Genomic DNA, 27933 nt, shown 5'->3' on the forward strand with positions numbered 1-27933 from the left:
GGATACACACAGGGGATTGGGATCAATAGGTCACAGCATGCACTGCCTTACCCACAGAATGAAAATCAGCAGAGGATTTGGGGCTGGTGGGGAAGCCACAATCAGGCCTTTAATCCCACATGGGCACAAAATCCCGGGATAAAAAGGCCAGAGCTGGTCCTAATTGCTGACTGCTGTGCGCTTCTGAGTGTGTGAGCAAAACTTCTTAGGCTGCAGCAAGCCCGGGGTGGGGGGTGGGCTGGGCTAGGCCAGGGAATCATCTCTTTGCCTTCTTGCTGCCCAAGCTTGAGCCTCCAGGAAGGATGGGCCCCGCATTTTGAGGGGATCTGCCCCAGCGCTGGCACTGGCTGCAACCTGCAGGGAAGGTGATGCTCCTGGAAGGGAGCCATGGTTGTTCCCAAAGACAGAAAACCCCGGGAGGTGCTGGAGCAAAGTAAACCGTGTGGGGGAGGCTGGTAGTGGGGACATCCAGCCTCTCCATGCCTGTGTGTGCCCTGAGCCTATCACCACCGGCCCATCGGGGCTGGCAGCATACACACACACACACACATATGTGTGTATATATATATATATATATATATAACTGACTATCCGTAGGTACACACGGTGTGTGTCTGTGCACTTATACCCTGACTCGGGGAGGAGGTCACTGCTGACCCTGCACGTCTCGGGGTCCCAGTCCTGTCGGAGCCCCTCTCGGGCAGAGCTGAGAGCAGGAGCGCGGGGCGGCACCGGGGCGCTCCTAAGGGCGGGGAGCGCCGAGGGAGGTTCTGCGGGCAGGGGGCGGGGCACCCAGTGGCCGCCTCCCGGCGCGGCCCGCCCGGTCCCGGTGGCGGCGCAGAGGGCTGCGGGCGGCGGCTGGGCAGAGCAGGCGGAGCGCGGCGGGCGCCGTGCCGGGGACGCGATGCACTCGCTCTTCAGGAAACGCAACAAAGGAAAATACAGCCCCTCCGTGCAGAAGAAGAGGTGAGTGACCCGCTGCCCCCAGGCCGGCACGAGCAGCGCCGCGATCCCGCGGCTCCCACCCTGCAGCATCCCCGCACGGAGCCCGGGCACACGCCGCTGTGTCGGCTCTTCTCCGAGCCGGGTCCCCACCTCACAGCCCGCGTGCTGGCACAGGGAGGGTTTTTCCCCAGTCCCTCGCAACGCAGTAGCGGCAGCTCCGGGGAGCAGGTTCCTTCGCTTCCCAGGGGTGTGCTGGGTGTGATCTCAGGGAAGGCAAGCCTGGCTGTCCTTAGCCTTCAGCGACTTGGTCCACCAGGACCAATAATTTCGCCGATCGGCCTCCCCTCAGCCCTGTCTGATGGGGTGGGTATGCGTTTCAGCTGTACTGGTCGTAAAAAAGAGAGCAACGTGTTTAGACCAGGTTGGACGGGGTTTGGAGCAACCTGGTCTAGTGGGAGGTGTCCCTGCCCGTGGCAGCGGGGTGGAACTGAGTGAGCTTTAGGGTCCCTTCAACCCAAACCATTCTTTGATTATGATTCATTCTACGGAAAGTAGCTGTTAAAAGGGAAAAAAACCAAAAAAATCGCGCCCTCCCCCCAGCAGGCTCAGCCCCATTGTACGGGAGGGTGCTGGAGACTGGGCAGACCCAGCCCCTGCCTGCACCAAGCGGGTGACACAGGGGACATTTTTTCCGAAGAGGTGGCTATTTGCGTCAGTTCAGAATCGTGCCCGCGTTTCCCAGAAGAGCTTCAGCGGCTCTGGAGCATGCGGAGCGGGGTGGCTGGCGCACATTCGAGCCCATGGCTTGCTCGTCCTCCTCTCTAGAGGTACTTGCCCTGGCCGGCAGGCGCAGAGCAGACAAATCTCCCTCTGGGAGGAAACTGGGGAGCTGGTGTAGGGGCTGAGTGTCTTTGAGGACCCAGAAGGGTCTGACTGACGTCTTCCCGGGCGGAGAGCCCCTCGGTGCTCGCGGGTGCGGTGCCATGCGGTGGTGCACTGGAGGGGTGTTCCCCGAGGGAGGAGGGTGCTGCCCCGCGCGGGGCGCTCACAGGCTGCGGTACTCGCTGAGCTCCTCTGCTCGGGCTGGGGTTCCAGCTCCAGCCCTCGGGCCGGCTCCCCCCAGCCCGGCTGGCTCAGCAGGGACGCCCAGGCTGCTGCTCCCAGAGCCTGGGGCACGCTCTGCTGCCAGCTTCTGCTCTGGGGCAGGCTGGCAGGAGGAGACAGGGTGGCCCCGAGCTCTCTGAGGCTCAGCATGCACCTCCCTGGTGGCCCCAGTTTTCCCATGGTTGAAGGATGGTGTAAATTGGAGAGCTGGGGCTGTTCAAACTGGAGAAGACTCCTTAAGGGGAGACCTTAGAGCAGCTTCCAGTGCCTAAAGGGGCTACAAGAAACCTGGAGATGGACTTTGGACAAGGGCCTGTAGGGACAGGCCAAGGGGGAATGGCTTTAAGCTGACAGAGGGGAGATTGAGATGAGCTCTTAGGCAGAAGTTCTTCCCTGGGAGGGTGCTGAGCCTCTGGCACAGGGTTCCCAGAGAAGCTGTGGCTGCCCCATCCCTGGCAGTGTTCAAGGCCAGACTGGACAGGGCTTGGAGCAACCTGGTCTGGTGGAAGGTGTCCCTGCCCAGTTGCATTTCTAGTCTTTGGGGGTGTTAGTGGGACGCTTGAAAAAGAGAAACACCACACCTGGGTTGGCAGCTCAGGACTCTGAGCAATGTCAGGATGCTGGTAGGCAGGAGGAGACAGACCCACCCTGTGATCCCCACCCTGTGATCCCCACCCTGGGACTGGGGTACCTGCTGCTGCACCCTGAGCCTTGCCAGCACTGGGTACTCTCACAGCATCTGAGAACAGATGGGGCTTTGGAAGGTGTCCTTCCCTGTGCACCCTGCCCGAGAGCCCAGCAGTTCTGGCCCGTGCCAAAGCACCTTTGAAGGCTTCGGGCCAGGCTGAAATCTGCGTTTTTCTGGCTGATGGTGGCCGAGTTGGCAGCACAGGGCTGAGGCCTCAGGCCACCCTCCCTCCCTGCACCTGGCTGTCCCTGCACACCTCGGGAAGGGCTCTGCTCATTAGCCCCAATTTGTTAATTCCTGTGTTGAAGTTTACAAACACCTGTGAATCCGGGGAACACTCCCACCATGTGGAAACAGCCCCACCATCAAGATGGGGAAGCCAGTGCTTGGACCGGTTACACAACTTGCTGGAGAAGGATTGCGAAGCAGCAGCAGTGAGAAGCTCCCCTCCCAGCCCCTGCTCCAGGCACTGCCAGGCTCCCGCCTGGTTTTGCTGCCAGGAAAACAGCAACAAACCTAAAAACCCAGACCGCCCCGCTGGGAACAGGGATGTTGATTTCGACACCGGGTACGGCCCGGGCTCACCCTGCGCTGCGGTGAGGCTGCAGGGTCTGCACCTCCGACCAGGGCTCAGTGCAAGGTGCTGCTGGTGACAAGCCCTGGCAGCGCCGTGGTAACAGGGCAATAACCAAGCTCCGGTTTGGCAAGTGCCGGGGCGCTGGAATGTTTCCTGCAAGCAGTGAGGAGCCAGGGCTTCGAGCTCAGCTGATGCAGTGAGGGGTTGCCCAGGAAGCACCGTCCTACATCAGGTCACAGCCTGATGAGGAGCCCCTGTGTCTTGGTGGCTTTTTCAGCCAGGGGACAAGCCCTTCCCATGCTGGTTGTATCTCAGTGAGCAGCTCTGGGGAGTCAGGATTCTGTTAAGTCTGTGCAGCTCAAGACAGGCACTGTAATCTTCCCATGAAAACACTCTTTGTACCTCTGGATGCAGCCAGCCACCCTTCCCCAGCCCTGAAATCAGCCTCCCATCCAAAGCTGTTGGAAGCCTGTGTGCTTCCATACAACCACCTCTGCAGCTTGAGGCCAGCCAGCCCCCCGCTGGCGTTGGTAAGGAGGGAAGCCAGCCTGTTTTGCAGCTCTAATACAGCAACAGTGGGGAAAGAACAGGAGCAGCATGAAATCCTGCAAGGGTTTGAAGACTTGTTGCCTGGTCCTGTGGCCTGCCACTGCTTGGCCATCCTCAGCAGCACCAGCTGAGTCTTGGAGCACACTGGCTATGCATCGGAGGAAAACCCTGGCAAAGCCCTTTGCTGAGCACCCTGGACCACATCCCCTTCCATCCACCTCCCAGCGCCACTCACAGCACCAGCAGTTTCTCTATCCCCAGTGCAGGTGATGCTCCGGAATCACTCCCCAGGATCTGTTTTTCTGATGCACTCCTTAGCAGGACCAGGGTCTGAGTCTCTTAGTGGGAATATCGGCTGCAGCTCTTGCTGGGGCTTGTGGTTTCCAGGCTCAGTAGCCACCTCCATCTGATGCTGGGCACATCAGAGACGTGTGGATGTCTCCCTACTTTGGGGAATGTGGATGACGATATTTTTGTCTCAGGGAGTTATGCTTTTGCTCACCCCGTCCCAGTAGTATAAGGTCCTGGGGGATTCATGTGGGACTGGCTGTGACTACTGTGCTGTTAGCAGATTGTATATGTGTCCCTAGAAGGGAAAGCAGAAGCTTTGAATAGGGACATAGTATGGGGGGAAAACCCTCTCCCTCCTTCCCCATTACCTTCACCAAGCTCTTTGCCATGCTTGGAAAACAGGAGGTTGGTTTTCTCCGAAACAGTCCAGCCTAAGAGAGAGGAGGTATAAAACACAGCTCAGCCTTGAGCTCCCAGCCTTGGAACTCACACTCCTGCCACCAGGAAAGATGTTCATCCTCGGTGAGAACATCCATCACTGAGGGCTCTAGAGACCCTTAGTGTCAGGAGACCCAGTGCCCATGGATGAGGGGGTCAGGAGCTCTTCCTGCAGGGCTGGCATTATGTCTTGAGGCTGTGTGGTAGCACTGGAGTCAGCACTAGGGACCAGACAGCCTGTGAGTCAGGGGACCTGCTCTGTATTTACGCTGGAGCAAACCTCACCATCATCGCCTTGGCCTATTTCTGCTTTAATTTCCATGCACATTACAATCACCATTGCTACGAGGAAAGATAAATACAATTTAAACAAGCTGGACTAAGCACAACAGCCATGCTGTTCAGCTACGCCCTTACTTGATGCTTGATGGCACATTGCTCCAGAGTTTTGAGCCAGATTTTAATCTCTCCCAAACCTGAATTACTGAAGCCAAAGCCTAGCCCTTGTCCTCTGCCCTGCTGCAGTTTCACTCCAGTATCAGAGCTGCACAAGGGAGTATCATGCAGTGGGAGCTGTGCCTCAGTGAGCTTTAGGGGTGTTGATGGTTCTGTGCTGTGGCCTTCTGAAGGATTTGTGCAGTTTAAGTCCAATCTCCAGCAGCAGTGCTCACATGGGTATGGGCTTTATGAAATCTGGATGGATGGAAATTAAATGGGAATGGAATTTAGAGCAGCAGTCACTGCGTCCCAGGAGTGGGATGCAGGAAGCAGGACCAGGATCCATGCCCAAACCCCATCCTCAACCAGCATTTGTCCCTGGCTGAGCATTCCCAAAGTGGAGAAGCTCTGGGCATGGAAAGGTTTCCCAGCACGAGAGCAGGGGTAGATCCAGCACAGAGCCCTTCCTGTTAACCCTCCCATCAAGTATCTGACCCACAGGGCAAGCTCTCAGCAGGAGCCTTCCCAGGGACACCTGAAGCTGTCAGAACTCCAGGAGTATCTATTTGAACATCCTCACTTGGGGATTAGTGAAATGGCCTCCTTGTTTGGGGAAAGAAAAGGAAACAGCAAGCAAAGGGATTTCCTACCACCTGCCAGAAGGGCAAAGCCAGGGACAGCCCAGAGATGTCAGCTGTGGGGAAGTTTGCTCCAAAAAGTCTCTTACCAGTGAGGGTGCAACCTAACGGGAAGAGATAGGAAGGTAGGAATAAAGAAAAAAGGCCAAGTTTTAGCAGCAGAGTTTCCATATCACAATAACTATCATTGTGTTTGATAAAAAACTCTTAAAAAAAAAAAACAAAAAAACAAAACACCAAGCAACCAAAAAACCACACACATAAAACCTGAACAGAAAACCCCAAACCCAAAGAAAACTCAGTGCATCACCTGAGGTCAGATGTGGTGCATGGATGAAGTGATGTTTGTCATGGAGCAGCAGCTGGGAGAAACTCTCCCAGTCCTCATGGGAATAATTGTGGGGCCTTAGTGCCAGACAGATGATGCTGTGGCTGCTCAAGGCAGCATTGGAGAGAAATAACCCTTCTGCCCCGTGCAGCTTTTCAAAGTGACATCAGTTCTTCCTCCCTCATCAGAAAAGGTTGGAGCTCTCCAGCAATGGCAAAGCCAGGTTTTCCAGGCGGGTTTTATTATTTATTCATCCTTCAAACAAAGGCTTATCTGTTAGCAGAAGAGCTCTGCATTCCCCCCCCCCCGCCTTACAACGGCTGTGCCCCCAGCGCCTTTGCTCCTGCTCTTCCCAGCTGGGCCACAGCCAAATCCCACCCTCCTCACTCCGCTCCATGCTGCAGCCATCCCCTCCTGCCTGGTTTCAGGCTCTGGCTGCCCTTTCCCTTACCCTGCCCGCAGTTCTGCTCCACAGTTCAGGACCACCTGCAGCTTTTCCCAGCAGCTTCCCAAATGGATCCCATCCACACACCTTTCTTGGTCCAGCCAAAGCTTCCTCACCACTTCACCCATCACCTTGTGTTTCTTCTGCACCTTCCTCCTCTCAGCAGAGGGACACAGGGAAGTTGACATCCTCCATCCCCTGGCATAGTGATTTCAGCCAGGCTTCAGCTTTCCCTGCCAGTCCCTCTGGCACCCTGCTTGACATCCAGACAGATGCAAGGATCATGCTCATCATCATGGGGCGTTAACACAGACCCTACTATGGAGGGGACAGGCAGTTTACTAATAAGGCTGATGTTCTCATATCAGTAATGTCCAGGTTGCTTGGCTAAGTGGCACAGAAGTAATGTGTGATAAGAAATATTATAAAAGAGAATAAGCTCTCTATGATTTCCTTTCTTAGCTCTCATTTCTGTGCTTACTTCTGCACACGTACTGTTTCTGTGTTTCAGGCAGCAGTGGGGTGAGCAGGAGCACACACAGCCTCTCTGCTCATGGTCCTGCATTGTGTTCAGCAGAGATTGAGGTGTGGGGGAGCAGCTCCCCTGCTGCTGCAGAGGGTGTTTGAAATCCAGCTCCTGTGGGAGGTATATATTAGGTTTCCCTGTACCAAAACCTCAGCTGGTGTAAACCTCTTGTGTAAACCACAGAGGTGGAGAGAGCAAGCAGCTCTTTTGTATGCATCAGGGGAGTGGGGCTGAGCAGCAGAGCCATGCCTGTATTACAACCGAGCATGTCCTTGCTTGCTCCAAGCAACCTCTGTCTTTCCTCTTCCCTGGTCACTCCGATACTGCACATTGAAGCAGCAGTTTCTGGATTACGAGGCAAACCATTCTCTGACACAGCAAAACCCCATCCTTTGCCCTTCCTCCTCCCGCAGCCCCAGCACATGCTCCTGCTCCCTTCAGTGCTGAAGAAGGGGCTTTCACCCCCCTGGTACCACTGGGATGGGGTCGGAGGGTGGCTCTGCCCCAACTCTGGGTTCCCCAGCACTGGGTGGGTGGGAAGGACGGCCGGGGGCAGCACCATCAGCTTGGGCAGGGCGCAAGCAGCACTGGCTCGGCAGCAGGGTGGTTAATGGGGGCGATTAGGGCCTGTGGCTCAGACGTGGGGGAAGAAGGGCACAAGGAGTCATCCTCGCCCTGACACGTCACCCCCATCGCACAGTGGCTTGGCAAAGCTGGTACCTGAGTAAGGAGGTCAGGGCACTCCCTGGTTCCTGGCTCCCAAGATGTTTTGCTGATGCAAAGTGAGCACAAAGGCCAGGCAGAGGCTCCAGGCTCAGCTCTGCTAGACCAGATCAGCAGCAACAGCTCGGGAGGCAGTGGCTGAAATGCAGCATGGCCACAGATCCCCAGTGACCCCTGGCTTAATTCTATTTTCTCAGTGCAATTCAGAAGCTTCATTCAAAACCAGAACTAGAAAAGCCCCTGGATTCCTGTGCTTTTGGGGGTGGTTTTTCCATTCCATGCTATAGATACACTGAAACTCTGGAGATTGACTTGGGCTTGCTAGGAAACACCAGGACCAAGTTAGGGAACATGTTGATGAACCAGCAAGCCCTGCCAGCCCGCACTCAGCCCCGCTCAGTTCCAGTTCAGCTCCTGGCTATCACAGTGAAGCATCCCAAGCTCCCACCTGGATAATCGCCTCTCCCATGCTCAAAGCTCAGGCGGCCTCCACTTTTTGGTGAGACATGAGGAAGGTTCCATAGCAGTTAGAAGCTTTCTCAGGATGCAGGAGATGCCAGCTCAGAGCAGCCATCATCTGAAGACACACCAACACGTGCAGCACATCTTAGTCACCCAGTTCAAACCACTTTCTCTCCACTGGTTTCATCTGATGTCTTCCCTGGTTTACATGGGATGACGCAGATTAGAAGAAACCCCAAAGTGGATTTTGAGAAGCTGCTTCTAGCAGTGCAGCAGGATCCAGCCACCCCTGCACCCTTCATCTGTGATTATGGAACAGAAAATGAGATTCACTCCTGCCATTACTGCAACCAGGCACACAACTCACAACCACCCCTTTGTTTGCTCCTCTGCTTGGAAACACCAACTTGGATCATTCTGCTGATGCAAGAGGGCCCAGAACCACAGCAATCCCTCTGCTCATCAGGAGGTGCCAGCAGCAGCAGCAGTGACGGACACAAACCACCAACCCTGATGAACACTGTCCTCATGATGCAGCTTCTCTAAAAAAGAGGAGAATCAGTGTAAATCCTTCCCACGCCAAAACTTCCTGGGAAAGTGTGAACTTTTGTGACACTGTTGGATGCTACGAAGCTCCTGCAGCCTGGGGCAGGGTTTGAGGGTGGGAGGAAGGAGCCCAGAGCTGGGTTTTGTTTTGTTCTGCTGCACTGAAAGTGATAGCACTCATGGCAGGCAGGAGTGTGTCCTGCAGCTCAGACCAGTGCCAGGGGGAGGCTGGTCAGACCAGGCTGGCCAAGCTTTGTCCCCCAGTGCCAGTACTGGAAAGGCAGTAAGGTGAGATGTCCCCGCTGGAGGCTGCATGCAGTCCCCAAGGTGCACAGCATAGACAAGGCCATGCCCTGCTTTTACCTGCGGGCAGCTGAGCACTGGACCTGTCCAAGGAAGCCACTGCAAAGTATCAGGACTGCCTCGATGAGCCACGTCCACTCTCAGCTTTGGCCAACCACGCTGTGGCAAGACAGGAGGACATGCCTGGTGCTGTCCTGGAAAGGCTCAACCCCTGCCCTGGGAGGGATCGCAGTGCTGCAGGACCTCTCGGAGTTGGGCTGACCCAGCTGCTGAATGAGGATGTCCATGCAGGAGCCTTCTGTGCCATGACAAGCGGGGTTGGGATGCTGGTGCTCTGCCAGGCATCTCTGCTCTCCCCCAGCCTGCCCAGGAGACACACAACTCACCTACCAGCAGCTGTAACAGCTGTTAACACTTCCAAGTACCATCTAAAGATTAATTCTACCACCACATAACAAGGCCATTAAGGCTCATTATCTCCACTCCATAGTGGTTGGGATCGCAGTGAGCCAGCCCTTGGCTTAAGCCTGTATGGCAAAGCAGCTCAGCCGGGACTCGAGCCCCAGGCTCACCACCAACCTCGGCGGGATGAACCCTCCTATCCCGCTGCAGGGACTGCTGAGGACCTCACCCTGCTCCCTGCCTCCGGAGCTGCAGCGGGATTGCTGCTGGCACCGAGGGCACACGGCCTCTGGAGCTGGCCCTGGCAGGCTGCGACTTCCCCTTGCAGCCAGTGACAGCAAGAGGAGGAATGTTTAAAATAACCCAGCAATGCAGGAGCTGCGTCACGGGTTGTTCTGGCTCCGCAGCGGGCTGAGGATACTTGGGCTGAGGCTGTAAACAGGGAGGCTTGGACCAGCATCACCCTGGGGAGCAAAATCTGGGGCCTAGCACGAATGAAAGCACGGAAAGATGGATACAGCATGTGCTGTCTGTCCCTTTATTTGGCTTGAATTGTGAAGAGCTCCTCACAGAGCAAGGAGGCTCTGGCCATGGCATGGAGCGTCACAGTAGGGGCTCCAAGGCAGGGGCTGCCCTGGGCATGGGCAACAGCCTCAAACTGTGTGCATGGGGTCTAGGTCCTCTCTCCCTGTCCCCTGCAAACTGTTCTTTTCCTCCCTGCTCCGAAGCCAGGGGAGGCTCAGGCTCGCCTATGGCACCGCTCCCATTTCCCCGTGTGGGATACACTGCGTCCCCACGCGCCACCCCCCTCCTGGCAGAGCGGAGTATTTTGGAAAGTGTTGGGAATTCTGCAGTGAGTCACAGGCAGCTGCAGGGCCTGGCAGACTCCATTGGCCTCTGGCCACCCTCGCGGTCACAGCACCCCCAGGGCAGCCCCCGGCACAGCCCCATAGCCTGGGGCTGTGGCCGTGTCTGTGGGGTGATGACTCCCCCTCTTTGTCCCCAGCATCTCCAGCAAGGAGCTGACTGAGCTCATCGAGCGCCTGCAGAAAAATGCCGACCAGGTGGAGAAAAACATCGTGGAGACTGACTCCCGGATGCAAAATGTAAGCACACGGGCTCCTCCGAGCAGCCCTGTCCCTCCCGCTGCAGCTCTCCCTCTTTGCTGCCATCTCCTCTCCTCCAGTACACGTGTGTGTGGCTGCCCTGCCCTGTGGTGGGGCTCCAGGCTGTGTTGAGGGGTGCATGGGTTCCCCCAGCTCATGGCAGGGTGCAACAGGCAACAGGGCCCCAGAATTCTTCCCTACACAGGGCTGGGCAGAGCTGGGATGTGCATCCCTGGATGCGCATCCCAGCAGGCATGCAGCTAGGATGGAAGAGAGTGGGCTTTAGCCATCCTCCTCTTCGAGGGGTAAAATGCAGCCCAAGGCAATGCAGCCCCCCAGCCACAGCCCTGCCTCAAGGCTAGCACAGGGGAGGGAAAGCAAAATACATCACTGGGAGGATGGGATACAGCAAAGCTCCTGCCCATCTGTGGTGCCCAGGCACAGTGTGGTGGGATGACCTCTTATTTGTTTTCCCCTGGTGACCCTTCCTCCTGCTCTCTCCTGGGCAGGACTTGCACAAGATCAAGGCGTGCCAGGTAGCACAGTACAAAGACCTGACCGCGCAGAAGCTCACTGAGTCTGACAAGCTGCTCTATGTGCTGGATGGGGATGCAGCCATCGCCCGGCACATGAAGCACCCCCAGGGTGACATGATCACAGAAGAGTGAGTACCCCAGAGCCTCGCAGGGGGAAAGATGCTTCTCCAGGGGCACTGCTCAGCTCCTGCCTGCAGCTGGCAGGTCACCACAGGCTTCTTTATGTCCCAGTTCACATGAAGGTGCATAACCCACAGCCGTCCTTGGGCATGTGTAGAGTGAGAACGGCTCCACGCCTGCTGACAGCAGCTCTGCACAGAGCATGGAGGGTGGCATCTGCCCATGGTGCGGGTAGACCACTCTGTCCCCTGCTCCAACCTGCCCCGAGTGGGTCAATATGCTGAGCAGCCCTGGGCTGTACAGGAACCACAGGATGGGTGCACAGGAACCTCTGCCCTCTCCCTCCCCAGCCCATTGCACAACGCAGCTGCTGCAGCCCGCCTGCAGCGCTGGGCTATCCAGGGGCCCCTAAGAACAATCTCCCCCCTCCATGAGGGCCTGGGAGAGGATCACCTACAGCTCCCAGTGCTAAAGCTGGTCCATACCCACATCCTGCATCCCACCCTCATCTTTCCCTTCCTGCAGCATCCGGCAGCTGAAGGAAAGAGTGGCAAACTTGCGCGTGAAACACGACCAGATCTACAGCTTCCCCCTGCAGCATATTGAGCCCCAGGTCAATTGGACAACAGTGATTGAGGAGAAACAGGTACCAAAGGGACCATCAGTGACATTGCCTGGCCAGTAGTACCAGTTGGGCAGGACCTCATGCATCTCCCTAAGGAGAAACAGGCTCTTGGAAACCTTCTTGGTATCTTTATGCTGGGAGCAGCAATCAGCATGGGAAGGAGCTGGGGTGCTGGGTGGCAGGGAGGGTGCAGAGGATGAGGCCCTAATTTTTTATTTTATCCCACTCCCTACACTCTTCCAGCCGGAAAAGCATTAGAAAACCCCAAACTGGCTTTCCCACGGCTGCCCTCCAGCACAGCCAGTTTCACTCACATGCTCCTGAGTATCCACACGCTGCCAGCACTGGAGCCCATCCAAGCCCAGCTCTACAGCCACCTCCAAGAGGCGTTTCCTAGGTCTCAGCCACCCCATCCCTTTCCCTCATCACTAACCCCAGCTCCTGTGCACTGCAGGATGCATTAATCAGCAAGGGCTTTGGGACCGACCTGCCGCTGGTCAACAGCCAAGTAGAAGAGCACAACATCTTCCACAATGAGGTCATGGCCATTGGCCCGCACATCGCCAAGGAAGGCAGCAAGGTCAGTTCTCCCGCCTCCTGCCCTCTCCCTGCTGCCTCTGCCCCAAGCTGCTCCTGAAGATGAGAGCATCCCACCACCCAAGCTGCTATACCCAGGTTGGGTGGGTGCCCAGATCCACACCTCGGAGCTCAGCATCACACACCAACTCTAGCTATACAAGGAAACACATTCTGTAAACCCCACATCCCCCTCCATCAGCAAGCCCCTGCCAGGCCACCAGTCTCCAGAGACACACTCCTAACTCTTGCCTTGCTTCTCCTCCCTTACCAGGAATACATGAACGACTTCCAAGACAAGTACCAGAAGCTGCTGGTAAGAGATCCCTGGAGTCCTGGGGGCAAGGGATCCCCTTTGGCAGGGGTTCCTTGTTGGGTGGCCCAGCCAGAGAGGAGCTTTGGGCTGAGCTCTCCACTTTGACCCTTCCCAGGCCAGCTCCCAGCAGCGGCAGCAGGATCTGAACTCCCTGCAGGACTACATGCAGCGCTGCACCAACAAGCTCTACTGGCTAGATCAGCAGGCAAAGGACAGGACCCATTACGACTGGAGCGACCACAACCTGGACTACCCCAGCCGGCGCCGCCAGTATGAGGTGTGTGTGCACTCGCCGCACCCCGTGTCAGCTGGGTGCTGGGCATGGAGCTGGGGAGCAGGCTGGGGGCTGGACACATCCTGTGCCTCAGTTTCCCCCATTCCATCATGAAGGAGGTTGGACGGGGCTTGGAGCAACCTGGTCTAGTGGAAGGTGACCCTGCCCATGGCAGGGGGTTGGAACTGGGTGAGCTTTAAGGTCCCTTAAACCCAAGCCATTCTGTGACTCCATGAAGCACTTTGGGATGTGCAGGTGATAGTGCATGAATAGTAAGGTTAATTCTTACCTCTTGCCAAAGATAACACAAGGAGGAAGCTCAGCGGCTTCCTTACTCTCTTCCTTATCTCAGCATTCACTTGGCAAGAGTCACATCTTTAGCAACATCTGCAAGGGAAGGAAAAGCAAAAGCTGCCGTGGGGGAACATCATGCTGTCTGTCCTGTGGAGTTGTTCAGGCCCTTTCAGAGTAGCTCAACCACAGGATGCAGACAGGGTCGCCTCTCTGCACGGGAATCTGTATTATCTCACCTCTTTCCATCTAGAACTTCATCCACCGGAGGCTGGAGGAAAAGGAGGAAGCCATCAACAAGCTGCACGCGGATGGAGATCAGCTGCTCGCCCAGAATCACCCTGGGAAGAATGCCATCGAGGTGAACATCAGGAATGGGTTCCAGTTTCCCACCCGCCCTAGAGCTCAGGGGACTCACCCAGCCCTTCTCCAGTATGGGACCTGGTGCCAATGACTCTTGTCTTGACTTCCTGGGATGCCAAGTAGGAAAATAGTCTCCTTCACCTGTGTGTAAACACCATCAGAGGAGCTGAGATAAGCATAAGGAGCTCTTCTCATCTTCTTCATTCCTGTGGCAATTACTCTGTGCCTGCCTACAAAGGAGAAATTATGGTGGCAAGTTCCACCGCTGATGGGAAGATGGACATAAAGCAACAGGATTTGCCACCTCCTTCCACCCAGCCCCACGGTCCCATCACAGCATTCCAGCTTTGGTCTAGCTCTTTGCTATTCTCATCCTAGCTTTGACTTGACAGCATCTGGGTGGCTTCAGAAGCAACCAAGGGGCTGTTTGCTCAAGATGGAAACTGGTGCTTTCTGGTGGGCAGCTCGGGATACTGTAGGGTGTCCTGCTGACATCCAGCTCCCACCCCTGTGTTGCAGGCTCACATCGAGGCAGTGCATGCCGACTGGAAGGAGTACCTCAACCTGCTGATCTGTGAGGAGAGCCACCTGAAGTTCATGGAGGACTTCCACAAGGTACCAGATCCCACCAAAACTGATGTTTGCTCTGAGCAGCCCAGAGAGTAGGTGCCGAGTTGAGAATATGAACAATTTCCTGCTGCTCTGGAAATAGAAGAGATCGAGTGCTCTAGTTGGTCTGTGGGGTTTTAAGGCTAGGAGGACCACCCTGAGCTGCTATAACACAAGTCATAGCTGATCAAAAGCCTTGCTTGGCCAAAGCATGACCTGCAGAAAGCATCTGCTCAATGCTGAGGTTCAGGAGCCACAGCCTGGTGTCTGTAGGACATCCTTGTCTGCAGTACAGCAGAGGTGTCTCACAGAGGTACCTCACCCCCAAAACAAGGCAAGGGGAGACTCTGTATGCTCCACTTGGCAGTGGAACAGGTCCAGATGGGGAAATGACACCCGCAGAAAGCAGAGCTGTGCCCTGGGAGCCCTGTGCTGGGGCTCAGCACCTAGCTGAGCTCAGCAGACAGATGTCTGTGGATAAATGGCATCTGCCAGCCAGGGAGGTTCTGCAGGGAGCAGGTTGGGCTGGATTCCTCTCCCACAGCCTGGGTGTGTTGACGTGATGAGTCTGTTGCCAAAGCTAAACTGCGGTGCCCAGCCCAGGCAGCGCCTTTTGCGGGGATCTGACAGAATAACTGCCCCAGGGGGTGGTTTGTGTGTGGAAGGGCTTGGCTCTGCCTCCTCAGCGGAGGCATCACACACCATCGTGATGCTGTCCAACTGAAACGGAAGTGAGGGCAGGGAAAGGTGGGATTTAACCACACTGCAGGAGAAGACCACAGAATAAGCTGCCCTTGGTTGTCTTGACAGTTCTGTTGTCCTGAGCATGCGAAATGGCAATTCCTTGCCTTTCTCCATGTACTTCTGGGTGTCCACATGCCTGTCATAGCTCCCTGTAGCTGTCCCTGCTCTAGACAGTGAGAGGGCAAGGGTGCTGGGGTGGGTCTGCTCCGCGTTCCAGCAGGACCCTCTCTCACAAGAGGATTGGCTTTTCTGCAGTTTCAGAAAGACACCAAGGATGCTCAGGAGCTCTTGAAGAAGGTGGATACAGACCTGGACCAAAAATTCAGCCCGGAGTTCAAGGACAGATACCAGCTAGAGTCTCTCCTCCGGGAGCTGGATGTGAGTATTGGAGCAGGCAGGTCCACAGCAGCAGAAGCTGGTGTCCCTTAGGCACCGAGGGAGGGACATCCCTGCCAGCGCAGGCATCTAGCCCAGCTTTCACCACGGCAAGCAACAGGACCACACCACTGCCTCCTTTTGCCTGGCCTTCACACATCTCTTCCTTCCCCTCCAGCTAAGAGATTGCCTCTCCCATAGCAACCTAATTGCTCACTGAGCTGGTTTTTATTTGTTCTCTCTCAGTTAGTGCTCACTCAGGGCGGGAGCAGATTTAGATCTGCTGCCAGAGGAGGTGTGGAACGTGCTGTGCTGCGAGAGCCTGGTGCCGAGAGAGATCACCCACTCGGGAAGGGCTGTGCTGAGCCTGGCCGCTGGCCCAGCCCCAGCTGCAGCATGTTGCAGCAGGCCCAGCTGATGCACGTGTCCCAGGACAGCTGATAGCTGTTCCCCAGAGATGTCCCCCTCCTCCTGCCTGTTCCAGCCCACTGCACATTACAGGATACCCACTTGCACAGCTAGAGATAGAGCAGCTGATGAGAGCCTTTCCATGGGACTCTAATTAGAGCTAATAGCTGGGAAGAGGGCTACCCAGTAACATGCAGCCACACCAATGTGGACCGCGAACCAGGGCATGCCTGGCATTGCCTGGGGGTTAGTGCTAGGACATGGGAACTCGTGGGCATAATCTCAGTCCTCAGCACGGCTGCAAAAGCGGGCAGGAGAGCACAGGAGCGCAGGTGTAGAAACAACAGCTGCAGAGCAGGACCCAGGAGACATTTTCACTAGCATAAGCAAAGGAGAAGCCACAGTCTCTGTCCCAGCTGTACACTGGTACACTTTCCTCCCAGCTGGGAAAGCACAGAAGCTCAGTCTTCCCACATTTCCCTACTGGTTTTGGTCATTGCCCTGTGCTAGGACCAAGAGAAGGCCTTGGACAAGTACGAGGAGGTGGTGAAGTCGCTGCAGGAGCGCAGCCAGCACATCCTGCCCCTGCGGTACCGCCGCGAGACACCTCTCCAGCCCGTCCCCGTGGAGGCTCTCTGCGAATATGAAGGCGAGCAGGTAACATCCCCTCATCCCATGAGCAGTGCAGGGGTACTGTGAGGGAACGGTTCCTTGGGGGCACTGGGGGTGGAATTGGTTTTGCCAGTGCCCAAGCAACAATGTCTTCTGCAGTGGGGATAAGGTGAAGATAGCGCTCGCCCCGGTGGGAAAGTGGGTTCTGCAGCTCAGGAGGGGCAGTGCAGGAGGGATCTGGGGGAAACACAGCCTCTGGACTGCGTGCCCACCACATGCCCTTCAGGGGGCTCTGACAGTTCGGCTGTCACATTCCTACACTTCCTGCGCCGGGATGAAGATGTCCAGGCATGTTTCTGATCAAATGAACTCCCCACTATCACTGGCACAGCCCCAGCAGGCAGCCCCTCATCCCCACAAGCATGGGATCAGTCCTGGGTAGCCAACTGAAGGGATGGGCCAGCAAAGCCAGCAGCCACCCCAGGAGTGGCAGGGGTCTGGCATGGAGCAAGCAACTCCAGCTGACTCAGCTGCCTGCCTCTCCAAAAAGGAAAGCCACAGCACAGCCTTAGGAACGCCTTCTCATCTCTGCCCTAGTGGGAATTTGCTTGTTGTGGTTGTTGCAAGAGGAGGCATGGCTTCATACCTGGAGGCTCTGGGGTGGGAGGAGCAGGCACATGGGGTTTTGGCAAGCAGCAGACACTTGGAGATGTGAGAGGGTGCCAAGCAAAGGGATCAAGGTTTATGCCAGTCATGCCTCCCTGCAGTGCAGCTCCCCCGGGCTGCCAGCGTGGAGCAGGGTGGGTGGTGTGTCCTGACCTGCTGCTGTGACTGGTTCCTTTTCTCCAGGGACAGATAAGCCGAGGAGCCCACTACACCCTGCAGAAGAACAGTGGAGACATTTGGGAAGTGGCAGACGGCTCGGGAGACAAGATCAGCGCCCCAGGGGTCTGCTTCATGATCCCCCCGCCTGATGCAGAAGCAATAGCGCTGGCAGACCAGTACGTGCCCCCCAGCCTTGCCATGCCCCACAGCCTTTGCCCTTGCTTTCACCAGCCCAGGCCGTGCCACCAGTGCTGCATAATGCATCTAGCAGTGCTGATGGGGGGCTCCCACCTTGATTCCTGCAGGCTAAGCAGGTTCCTCCTCCTCCTGGAGGAATTCCAGCACCCTCCTTCTTGCACACAAGATTCCACCTGGCAAAGTGGGGTCAGCTCAGAGGCATCCAGGTCCCCCCTCCTCTGGGGGGCATTATGGCAGGGGGAGCTGCCCATGTCTCTCTCAGCAAGCAGGTGGCTGCCTTTGCTGCCTGTCCCCTGCTCTCAACCCTTCAGTGACCACATTGCTCTACCCCTTTGCCAAAACAGGGTGAAGGTGCCTCTCACCACCTTGCTTCAAGGCTGCCTTGAGAGGGGCCAGGTCCCACAAGCCCCTCTAGAGCTGTATCTCCTTCCTGCATCAGCACTGAGATGAGCACCAGGGCGATGGAGGGGACAAGGGCCTGACTGATCTCATGTCCGTGCTGTCCTGTTATGCAGAATTGCCAATCACTATGTGAGCATGAAGGAGAAAACAACCAACTGCAAGAACATCCTCCAGCAGCGCTACGAGGGGCTGAAGGCAGACAGCATCGGAGGTGAGGCTCTGGAAGGGCAGCCTGGGGCTTGCTCCTTCTCAGGCACAAGGTGGCTGCTGTAGCCTTGAGCTTAGGTGATTGCTGTAGCCTTGGTGGTGGTCCATCTTGGGATGTCACTGAGAGCTTTCCATCTCCTAACGGTCCTGGGGACAAGAGTGCTGGGCTGGGTGCAGGGGCAGAGCAGCCAGGCTGCAGTTGCAGCAGGCAGGGCTCAGGGAGAGGAGGAGGCTGTGGGTTTTGCACTCACCAGTGGGATTGAGCCTAGACCCAGCTTCCAACCACCTTGAGCCTGCTCCCCCCCATTCTCCAGATGCTGCATCGGTTCAGGGGCGCCAGCTTCTGGCAGGGCTGGAGAAGGTGAACAGCGACCTGGACAAGCAGGAGAAAGCTATAACAGCAAACCTCCGTCCACCGCTGGAGCAGAGTCGGGCTGTGCAGGACAGCACCGAGCGCTTCAAGGACCTCAAGGTACGGGGCTGTGGCAGCACATGGACAGTTCTGTACATGGACCATGCTCCTTCCAGGGGGTCTGCAGGGTGGTCCTCACTATGCTGGGTGCTGTAAGCTCTCCCTGAGCCAGGAACACACAGGGGCGGAGTGATGCTTACAGCTGCTGCCTCTTCCAGTGGACGGGGAGTAGCCCTTTGTGCAGCCTCACAAGCCATAAACCTTTGCCCTGGTCCTGGCCCAGCTCAGTCACAGCAAGGTTGAATGGGAAGAAGGTGATGGCTGCAGAGAGCAGGCTGTGAGGAAGAGAGGGAAGCCCTCGAGTTTTGATCCTGCCCATATGCCCTGTCCCATGACCTGTTCCCTTGTCTCAGCAAGCAGCTGTTAAACTTTGCCACCACCATCACCAGCTCAGAAAGGAACAGAAAAACACCTATGGTTCAGGGCACATTTTCTCTGCTAGGCTCCAGTGCTGGTAGCATCCCAATCCTTTCTTCTCCTTCAGAACCCTAATTAAGCCAGACTCCATGCCACAAACCTCCCTTGGTTTAGGAGGAAGTTCAGGTCATGGTTACATCACCTGCCAAGGGCTGTGTAAAAATCCAAGCGCTACCACAACAGAAAGCAAATTGCTCCAACCGCCTGCAGCGCATTGATGTTTAGGCCAGAATTCATCCGTCAGCCTGCAGAGCCCAGTGATCCACAGGAGTCCAGCACATTTCTAACAGAGCTGGAGCTGCTGGGAACCACTCCCCAGCCAGTTTCTTTGCTATGGGCTAGCTAGACTGCCCAGAAAAGAGAAAAAGATCAACAGAAAACAGCCTACAGGGCTGAAAGGCACCTGCCATCAAACAAGCCCCCAGCCCTGACCCCTCTTCTCACACTGGACAGCCAAGGGTCAGCTGCTGTGTAGGCAGAAGGCCCTAGTTCAGTTGCTATAGCTGCTTTATTCCTCCTGCAGAACATCACCAATGAGGTCCGTCGCATTGAACCTGAGAAAACGAGGAAGATCCAGGAGTGTGAGGTCTTCATTGAATCTGTGCCCAACACCGGCAGCGCCACCTTGGTAAAGAACAAGGTGGAGAACACCAACAAAAAGTACGACCGCGTGGTCCAGCTGCTCAGCGCTGCCCAAGAGAAGTAAGTCATGGCTTAAATCATGTCGAGCCTGGGATAAAGTAGGATCCTGCAGGGGGTAGGTGGGGGTGTGCATAAACACCTTTCCTCCTGTGTCCATACAGAGTTGAGGTGGCCACGCACCTTGAGAGGAGCCTCCAACAAGGCCGAGATCTGTTGTCTACCTACGAGAACCAGCTGGTCACAGATGACACGGTACCAGAGGACCTGCGGGTGGTGGACCGTAAGAAAGAAGAGCTGCTGGTGAGTGTTTTCTCCAGAGCGTTTTCTGCCCTACTGACATGTTCCACATACAAAACCACTTTCCAAGAGCTGGGGCAATTGCTACTCATGTCACAAGCTCGAATCAGTTGGTAAAGGGATGTCTCACCCCAGCTGGAGATGAGTTCTCATGTTAACTGCAGTAATCTCACCTACTTTAAACACAAGCCATTTCCAGCCCCAAACCAGAAATCAAATGCCAGTTGAGTACTTGTGATCTGACAAAAGGACTAATGGAGAAGTGAAGGATAAAATAGTCTGGGAAAAGCCTACACAGTGGCCTGATGCTTGAAAAACTGGACCTAGCAAGGCGCCAAGAACACTTACCATTAGGAAAAGCTGCCAGGCAAAATGGGCAATCCTTCTGCTGTAGAAAGGCCAAGAACTGGTTAGGCTAAAGCTTTCTGACCTTCTTCAGCTTTTCCATCAAGTCCTCAGGTTCAGAGCAGCATGCGAAACTTCCACAGCTCCTTCTGGAGCTGTTGCACTGGCAGGAACAGGGTTTAAGGCTTGCATAAAGAGGACCAAATATATTTTTCACATAGTATGCTTGCCTTTAAAGGTTAACAGGTGGAGAAGGGAGCAAGAGCTACCTATTCACCCCATCAGGTTTATCAGTTGGCTCTGCTTACAATGCAGGCCTCTTAACTTGCTTCTCCACAGCTCAGAGCACTACTGCAGTTCAGCTTTCTTGAGCACCCTGTGCAGCTCCAGTGCAGTTGCTGAAGTTGCTGGGGAACAGTGACAGAAGTCCGGCACATGTGCAGCTCTGGAAAATCCCTCTCTCCTGCTTTTTCCACAGGCCATGAGCACCGAGCTCCAGTCCAAAAGGTTCCTGCTCAATGAAGCAGAGCAGAACTTGTTAAGGACAAAGACGTGCTCCAACACACTGGCCAGCAAGTTCCAGGAGCACTGCCCTGACATTGAACGTCAGGAAGCTGAGCTCTACAAACTCAACCAGCGCTTCAACAACCTCAGCAAGCAGATTGACCACAGGTAAGACTCTGGGACAGAATGTAGCCAGGACTGGATCAACCTGGCTAGCCGGGATATTTACAGTGGAGCTGGAACCACACTGAATGTGGAATGCCACTGGGCATGTAGTGATAGAACAAGGGGGGATGGTTTTGAACTGAAAGAGCGTGGATTGAGATTAGACATTAGGCAGAAGTTCTTCCCTGTGAGGGTGCTGAGGCACTGGCACCGGGTGCCCAGAGAAGCTGTAGCTGCCCCATCCCTGGCAGTGCTCAAGGCCAGGTTGGACGGGGCTTGGAGCAGCCTGGTCTAGTGGAAGGTGTCCCTGCCTGTGGCATGGGCTGGAACTGGATGAGCTTTAAGGTCCTTAACCTAAACCAATCTGGGTTTCTGTGAATCCGGAAGAGGCATAACACTATCAGAGGAATGAGGAGTTGCAGAAGGGCTTCCAGGGAGGCCTAAGGAGGAAAAGAGGTTTCTAGTGTGCTGGGTCAATCTGGGCAGCCTGTAGGATTAAACACTTTTGCAACAGATGGAGATTTTGGCAAGGGAGCAACTCTGTCTCAAATCTGTCTTTAGGGAGCAGGGGAAGTGGGGATAGGTTAGGAGGTGCTTGCAGGAGACAAAGGAGATGTGACAGTGCTGAAGCTGAGCCAATTTTCCTGCAGAATGCAGACCCTGCGGAAAGCAGAAAGTGCCTATTCCAACTACCGCAGCAACTATGACAAAGTCAACCAGTTTCTGTGCAACATCCCCAACTATGAGCCACAGGAGACTGACAACATCCAGCAAGTGGAGATCAAGCTGAAGAACCAAGCGGTAATTCTGTCTGAGAGCACTCTGGGAGCTCCACAGGGAGAGGAGGAGCAACACTAAAAGAAATAGGACTGAGATAGCTCCTGAGCATAAAATAGAAAATTATAGCGACTTGATTTACATGTTTTTATGCTATAAGTTCCCACTGTCCTACCTGTGCTTGCTTACACATAGCAGGGCAGCTTGAGAAGCTTGTCATTCTCAGGGTTGTAATTTTAAAATGGCAACCCTCAAAAAGGCTGAACAATGCGTTCTGATGTGTGTCTCTGTGCATGCCAGGCACTCCTCAGTGACATTGCAAGCAAGGAACAGGAGGTGCAGAAGGTCTCTGCCACAGCTCAGCAGTACCAGCAGGCAGTGAAGGTAAGGACTGCAAGTCGGCTGCTGGAGAACTAACATAGAAGCACGGAATAGTTTGTGTTGAAAGGGTCATTTAAAGGCCATCTAGTCCAACCCCACTGCGACTAGACCAGGTTGTTCCAAGCCCCGTCCAACCTGGCCTTGAACACTGCCAGGGATGGGGCAGCCACAGCTTCTGTGCGCACCCTGTGCCAGCGCCTCAGCACCCTCATTGTAAGAAATTTATTCCTTATATCTAGTCTGAATCTCCACTATTTTGGTTTAAAACCATCATCCCTTGTCCTATTGCTAAAGGCCTGTCAAAAAGTCTGTCCTTAGCTTTCTCCTAAGCTTCCTCTAGGTACTGAAGGGCCACAATAAGGTCTCCCTGGAGCCTTCTTTGCTCCAGGCTCAACAACTCCAGCTCTCTCAGCCTGTCCTCGTAAGAGGTGCTTATCCCCCTGATCTTTTTTATGGCTTCCTCTAGACTCACTCTAACAGGTCCAGATCGTTCTTGTACTGAGAACCACAGAGCTGGAACAGAACTGCAGGTGGGGTCTCACCAGAGTAGAGGGGGAGAATCACCTGCATCCTGCAAGGAGCTCCATAAAGAAAGCCTAGTGCTCTTGCTCAGTCAACACAGGTTGTATCTACTCTAACATTGACATCATGTGGCCAATAGCATGGCAACTAGCTCAGATTTATTGTCTGGCAGAGGAGGATTTCCACTCCAAACCCAGCACTAGTAAGAGGTAACTCCAAAGTCAGCACATGCTGCAGCTGCACTGTTATGGTCACTTGGCAGTACCTGACCCAAACTGCTGGTAGGTTCTGCCTCCTGTGCTCTGGATCCCATCAACCTCAGCAACTCACCTAAAACACAGGTCAAGGGAAGAAGTCATTAAAACCAGGGTTTAGGAGGATCTTTGCATGATGGGGACCTGGTAATCTCACTTTCTGCCTGGGAATTTCTTCCCACAGGACTATGAATTGGAGGCTGAGAAGCTACGGTCCATCCTGGACCTGGAGAATGGCCGCAATGGGTATATGAGCAAGAAGCCCAGACTCCAGTCTCCAGCTGCGAAAGTGAAAGAGGAGGTAAAGAAGGGGTTGCCCACAGAGAGCTAAAGCAGATGACAGCTTATGGAACTAGTGGGGATTTTGCAGGCAGTTCTAGTTACTGTCAGTGACTTTAATCATGAAGGGACTGTAGGGGAGGGCAGAGAGTCAGGGGAAGAAGGGATTTTTCATCATTCTTAACCCATCCATTTTCTAGGCTGGGCTGGCCAGAATAAGAAAGGGAAGACACTGGATGAAGCACTTTCTGAAAGGGGGAAAAGGGGAGGAAAAGCCAAACCCTGAAAGTTTTTATCCCTCCGGACTTTCAGAGTGAGATTTCACCGTCAAATATCACAAGCTAGACAGAAACACAGAGCAGGCCACAAGCTATTTCTTTATGCAGGATCTGTTCAATGTCTGCCTCAAACTCATCTTGCCTATTGAAGGAAGTATCCACCTGGTTCTTCCTCAGCTGCCTATTTTTGCATATCTTGAATAGGAAACATACAGTACAATGAGTGTGTGTGTGGCTGAGAATCACTATTCCTACCCTAAAGCTCCCCCAAAGCAGGTAGAAGGTTTTTAGCAGAGCACCCAGGGTTACTTCTTTAGGGCCTGTTGCTTCTATGAAGTCAGTCTTACCCAAGCTCCCCTGGTTCCACCACCTCTTTTCAATGCATTTTTGATCCACAGGAAGCTGTTCTGGCAGCCAAGTTCACCGAAGTAAATGCTGTGAACAAACAGAGGCTGCAGAACCTGGAGTTTGCTCAGAGCCTCCTGCGGCAGGTAAGTGATCACCAGGAGCACTGTGATACTGAAAGGAGGCATGGAAATAATACACACGTGTGCCTTTGTGTTACGAGTTGAACTGGAAACAAATGCAGTGTTTCATAGCCCCCAGTCATTAATCAGTAGACACATCAGGCAGACAACCCCTCTGTGCTTCCCAGCCCCATCTCCCACTCACCCTAAGAAGCTCTGCATCATTTTTAACACTTTTGCCAAACCAGGCCAGCATTAGTGTCCCTTGTGGCTAAAAGCTTTGTTCTGACAGCAGTGGGCATTGCAAAAGCAGTTCTCATGCTGGGAGTTCACACATCTGTTCAAGGGCAGCCTGTTTGCATATACCCCCTGTTCAGCATTGGCAGCAGGCAACCGCCATAAAGCGAGCTCAACATCCCCCTGTCATATTGTCACAGGAGGCACTGAAAATGAGCACCAAAAGTATGATTGTTTGGTAGTTGTTGACTACACATTCTTTTCTCAACAACAGCAACCAGAGGTTCAAGTGACAGAAGGCTTTGTCCAGAGCAAAAAATCCCTAAGGCCTGTGGAAGAAGTCTGGAAGCTGAAAAAGGAACTTGAAGATGAGACGCAGCGTCGGCAGCAGCTAGAAGCAGAGATCAAAGCCATTCAGAGCAACATTGTCCACCTGCAAAACCAGAAGCCCCAAGAAACTGTCGTTAAGAAAGAACTGCTGAAGAAAGTACCTGACCCTCAGCTGGAGGAGAGCTTCCACAAACTGCAGCAAAACCTGGCTGAAGAGCAGCGCAAGAACCAGGTCCTCCAGGATGAGCTGGAGGCTCTTAAAATCAGGCTGCGTGTTCTGGAGCACGAGAAGAGGGAGGGAGGGCAGGAGTATATAGTGAAAGAGGTACTGCGTATTGAACAAGACAAAGCTCAAGCTGATGAAATCCTGAAGCTCAAAGAAGAACTGGAAGAGCTCAGGAGGCAGGAAGGAACTAGAGAGAATGAAGTCATCCTCTTACGCCAACAAATCGCTGTGCTGTCCAGCGAGAAGAACAAAGAGCAGGAGAAGGTAACAGAGAAGGAGGTGCTGAAGCTGCAGAACGATCCCCAGCTGGAGATGGAATTCCGGATGTTGCAAGAGAGCAAGCAGAGGGAGAGCGCCCTTCGGCAGAAGCACGAGGAAGAACTCAGCTTCCTCCAAGACAAGCTCAAACGTCTTGAGAAGGAGCGGGCCATCGCCGAGGGCAAAATTACCGTCAAGGAGGTGCTGAAGGTAGAGAAAGACTTAGCCATCGAGAGAGAGGTGAATGAGCTCCGGCGCCAATATGAAGATGAAAAGTCCAAGGGTCGTTCCAATGAGAGGGAGAAGGCTGAGCTGCTCAGGAAGATCCAGCTGCTGGAGGAAGAGAACTCCAAGGTGGTCGTCCAGGAGAAAGTGCGTGAGATTGTGCGCCCAGATCCCAAGGCTGAAAATGAAGTTGCCAACCTTCGTCTGGAGCTGGTAGAACAGGAGAGGAAATACCGAGGTGGTGACGAACAGCTGAAGAGCTGCCAGAACGAGCTGGCTGCTCTGAGGAACAGAGGGCCACTGGTAGAAGTCAAAGAAGTCATTAAGGAGGTCATTAAGTACAAGAATGATCCAGAAACTGAAAAGGAGCTACAGCGACTCCGGGAGGAAATAATCGAGAGGACAGGAGCAATTGAAAGAGCTGACCTTGAAATCTACCAGCTGAAACAAGAGATACAAGCTTTGAAAGACACCAAACCTCAAGTGCATATGAAAGAAGTTGTTCAAGAAATTCTGCAGTTTCGGGAAGACCCCAGGACTAGAGAGGAGGTCGAGTCCCTGAGAGTGCAATTAGCAGATGAACAGATGAAACACATTGACCTGGAGAGGGAGCGCCTTCTTCAAGAAGAGAAAGTAAGACAGAAGGAGGAAGAGCTCTCCCAAGTGAAGGAGAAAGTGGTCCAGCAGGAAGTAGTGAAATATGAGCAAGATCCTGCCTTGAAAGCAGAAGTCAACTCCTTCTCTCAGAGCATTGAGTGTGAGCTGAGGCAGATTGACGGCCTCCGTGAGGAGCTCCGCAAGCTGCAGAGGAGGCGTTCAGAGCTGGAGCGTCAGCTCGAAGAACTGGAGAAGGAGAGACAGGCACGCAGAGAGGCCGAGCTGGAGGTGCAGAGGCTGAGAATTAGGCTGAATGAGTTGGAAGAACAGGAAAGGGAGACAACAGAACGAGTAACTGTGAAACAAAAAGTGATCCTTCAGCAAGATCCCCAGCAAGAGAAGGAACACTCTCTCCTCAAGCTGGAGCTAGAAGAAGAGAAGCACCGGAGACAAGTCCTGCAAACTGAACTAGAAGCCCTGAGAAAGAAGCTCCTTTCTTTGGAGAAGATGGAGGTCAAAGAGAAAGTGGTCTTTTCAGAGAGTGTCCAAGTGGACAAAGGAGACACTGAGTATGAGATTCAAAAGCTGAAGAGCAATCTGGAGGAAGAAAGTAGGCGTAAGAGGGAGTTAGATGCAGATATTAATCGCCTTGAAACCAGGCTGTCTGAGGTGGAATTCAACAACTCCAAGTCGTCAAAGGAGCTAGACTTACTAAGGGAGGAGAACCACAAACTACACCTTGAGAAACAGAACCTCCTGATGGAAACCAGGAGACTGCAGTCAGAGATTGAACTCACAGCAACAGAAGCTCAGGATTTGAGAAACATGACCCACGTGGACAGTTCGATAAACCTAGACTCCAGATTCCAAGCTTTGGAAAGAGAGTTAGATGATCTGAAGCAGTTATCCAGAGAAAAAGATGCAGAGATAGAGCAACTCCAAAATCGCCTCAAGACAGTGGCTATCAAGAGGGAACAAAGAGAGAACCACCTGAGGCGCTCCATCGTGGTCATTGACCCTGATACAGGAAAAGAAATGTCTCCAGAGGAAGCTCATGTGTTTGGCCTCATTGAGTGGAGCCTGTTTGTCAAACTGAAGAGCCAGGAATGTGACTGGGAGGAGATCTCAATAAAGGGTCCCAATGGGGAATCGTCTGTGATCCTTGACAGGAAGTCTGGTAGAGAGTTCTCAATTGAGGATGCCCTGAAGAGTGGGAGGCTAACCACGGCTCAGTACAACAGTTACCTCAACAAGGAGATGTCGATCCAGGAGTTGGCAGTCTTGGTGTCAGGAAGTAACTACACAGCGCTCCCTCCACTTTAGAAACTTTCCTGAAGAGCAGCTGATCAGAGCTGCACCAGTTGTTACCTACCAGATCACTGCAAATCCTTGCCCTCCTTTGCGTCTTCCAAAATGCTAGAGCCTCTGCCCCAGCCATGCTACGAAGCCACACTGCTTGCTGTCATACACTGCAGAAAAGCACCACCAGCAGTAGAGAACACGTTTGTCAGGACAACAGCAAAACCTTCTACCCCTCTTCATCCATACCTACTCACTCAACCTAACAAAACCTAAGACAAAAGCCTCAGGACAGCGAAGTACCTGAAGTCCAAAGACTCGGTAGAATCTGCAGTTTCCTCTGTAGTCACATAAAAAGTTGTACATAGCAGTCATTAGGGACTGAAAGTCAAGGCGACACTGAGGTGACCAGCAGGAGCTGGTTCCATCAGCTGCATGTTGGTAAGCCAGACAGCTCATCGTGCACAACTCACTATGAATGATGGGATCACTTTCCGAGAACACCAGCTGTGTAAAAACAAAGGTGTGCTACACATCTCAGTTCAGTGTCACCATGCCAACACCTGAACACCATCATCTTGTTCACCTACGTGCCTGTGCTGCTGGGGAACAGTGAAGCAGACGTACTTTGACGGCGTCAGCTATAGATCCAGGAGGAGCATTCACAGACCAGAGAGGTCAACAAAAAGTATGTGAAGAGGTGGCAGTACTGCCCAACACGAGAGGGTCGTGTAGAACAAGCAGCTGTACCCAAATGCAGAGTGCCTTCGGAACAGTTCACTCACCTCATGGTTGAAAGCCATTTGTGCTGGTATTTTACTGGTTGGAGTTACATGCATCTACATGTTTCATTTACTCGTGTAAGGCAATGGGAAATAGAGGGGAATTCTATTTATAGTACAAAATAAAAAGGCAGTGATTCCAATCAGAAGTTGGGTTTTCTTTTTTGGTTACACAGTCTGTTCATCTTT

At 54.0% G+C, this 27933-nt stretch overlaps 1 protein-coding gene across 1 annotated transcript; it reads left to right on the forward strand.

The window, feature by feature from the left end:
- Positions 1–807: 807 nt before the first annotated feature.
- On the forward strand, positions 808–27887 carry PPL (periplakin). Its single transcript, XM_061474142.1, has 22 exons — positions 808–966; positions 10410–10509; positions 11019–11173; positions 11691–11811; positions 12245–12370; positions 12641–12682; positions 12798–12959; positions 13501–13608; positions 14130–14225; positions 15219–15341; positions 16257–16403; positions 17208–17359; positions 17897–17994; positions 18305–18462; positions 19403–19581; positions 19683–19821; positions 20642–20835; positions 21483–21633; positions 21910–21993; positions 22951–23067; positions 23722–23814; positions 24302–27887. The coding sequence occupies exons 1-22, from the start codon at positions 905–907 to the stop codon at positions 26984–26986; spliced, it is 5292 nt and encodes a 1763-aa protein (XP_061330126.1). The 5' UTR covers positions 808–904; the 3' UTR covers positions 26987–27887.
- Positions 27888–27933: the final 46 nt, after the last annotated feature.

This window comes from Pezoporus flaviventris, unplaced genomic scaffold (genome assembly GCF_033815535.1).
Source record: "Pezoporus flaviventris isolate CSIRO_AGI_PZ_B2104156 unplaced genomic scaffold, CSIRO_AGI_Pfla_v1 ptg000078l, whole genome shotgun sequence".
NCBI lineage: Eukaryota > Metazoa > Chordata > Aves > Psittaciformes > Psittacidae > Pezoporus > Pezoporus flaviventris.